Here is a 1,389-nt window from a genome sequence, read left to right on the forward strand (position 1 = left end):
GGGTGCTGTTGGATAGATCACATGTGTTGTGATTCATTGACAGACATACCTTCTGCTGTTCAACATAATGATGACTGGTAGATAATTAGTTATTAGTGGTACTGCAATTTAATTTTAGAAAGCGCAAATCTGCTTATGAATTATAAAAATTAGTAAGTCTTCTAAAGCGCAAATGGAATATTTAGGTCTGCAATTAGTGGATTAGCGCTTTAGCGGGCTGGTGCCCACCACTGGGAAACACTAACAGACAGGAAGAAGTGTCAGTAGATTGTGACAAAAGAGAGCAACTTGAGCTCCAACAAGTTCAAACACATCAATTGGAAACTTTTAAGAATCCTACCTTTGACCTGAAAAAGCGAATAACTTGAGCAATGTCAAAGTTCTGGTCTGCACACAGCATGTCTCCAGCAATCTGTTTGTACAGAGAACAAAAGCTGTTTAACTAATCTGAAACGCCATTAATCCACAGACAGATTAAACCTACCACCACCACATCATCCTGCAGCTTTCGACTCTGAATGACCAGTTCCAGGTCAGCTACGGCCCCGAGCTGGTCCTCTAACGTGGTGCTGCCATCGTTCACCACGTTTTCCACCGGGAAGTCATTGGCTGTGGCCCAGCGCTCGAAGTGCTTATATCTAACCACACAAGATTAAAGCTGCTTTAAACACTTTAACAGAACAAAAAACATTCAATCTAGATCAACCACAGCTGGTCAGTGCAACTCACTTGTCTGCGTTGGTGACCAGATACACCTCAGTAAAGATTTGTCTCCTGGAGAAACAAAAAATGAAACAGCAAATGGTTATGGTGACCCCCGGCTCTGTAAGTTCCACCAGACAGCAGGGTGCTGACCTGGGCGTGCACCTGGGACACATCTGCAGGTGTCATCGGTTTAAGTTTGTTCAAATCAGGCCAATCAGAAAAGAGCAACTGTATAAGTTGGGAATAACGTCTCCATGTCTTGTTTGGTGCACAAACACCTGCTGTGGAGAATCTGTGGATATGGACTGGCAGTGCTTCGGTTTCTCCTACCAGAGGCAAACTGGACTGATTTGGAGAGCTGTTTCATTCAAAATATAACTAACTAACAAATGAACGAACGTTCGTTCGTTAGTTAGTTATATTTTGAATGAAACAGCTCTCCATAGCCTGATAGTAGAGCTGTGTACTGGCAAGAATTTGGCGATACGATACATATCATGACAGAGGGGTCACGATACGATATATCCCAATATATTGCGATACTGTAAGCAAGGCGATATATTGTGATATATTGCGATTTTTTTGGTCCACAAAATCTGTTTGATTCAGCTATCGGAGCATGAAGCTAATGTTTAGTCACAATGCTAATGCTACCCTTACTCTCTGGTGCTCAAGAGGTAGAGG

At 42.5% G+C, this 1,389-nt stretch overlaps 1 protein-coding gene across 1 annotated transcript in view; it reads right to left on the reverse strand.

Moving 5' to 3' along the window:
• The window catches only part of gkup (glucuronokinase with putative uridyl pyrophosphorylase), a gene marked incomplete in the record, with an annotated part of 52,996 nt that overhangs the window by 40,978 nt on the left and 10,629 nt on the right, over positions 1-1,389 (reverse strand). The window contains 3 exon segments of the mRNA XM_014022881.1: positions 341-412; positions 485-638; positions 730-774. Of these exon segments, the coding sequence (XP_013878335.1) occupies positions 341-412; positions 485-638; positions 730-774 (271 nt within the window).

This window comes from Austrofundulus limnaeus, unplaced genomic scaffold (assembly GCF_001266775.1).
Source record: "Austrofundulus limnaeus strain Quisiro unplaced genomic scaffold, Austrofundulus_limnaeus-1.0 Scaffold345, whole genome shotgun sequence".
In the NCBI taxonomy this organism is placed as follows: Eukaryota; Metazoa; Chordata; class Actinopteri; order Cyprinodontiformes; family Rivulidae; genus Austrofundulus; species Austrofundulus limnaeus.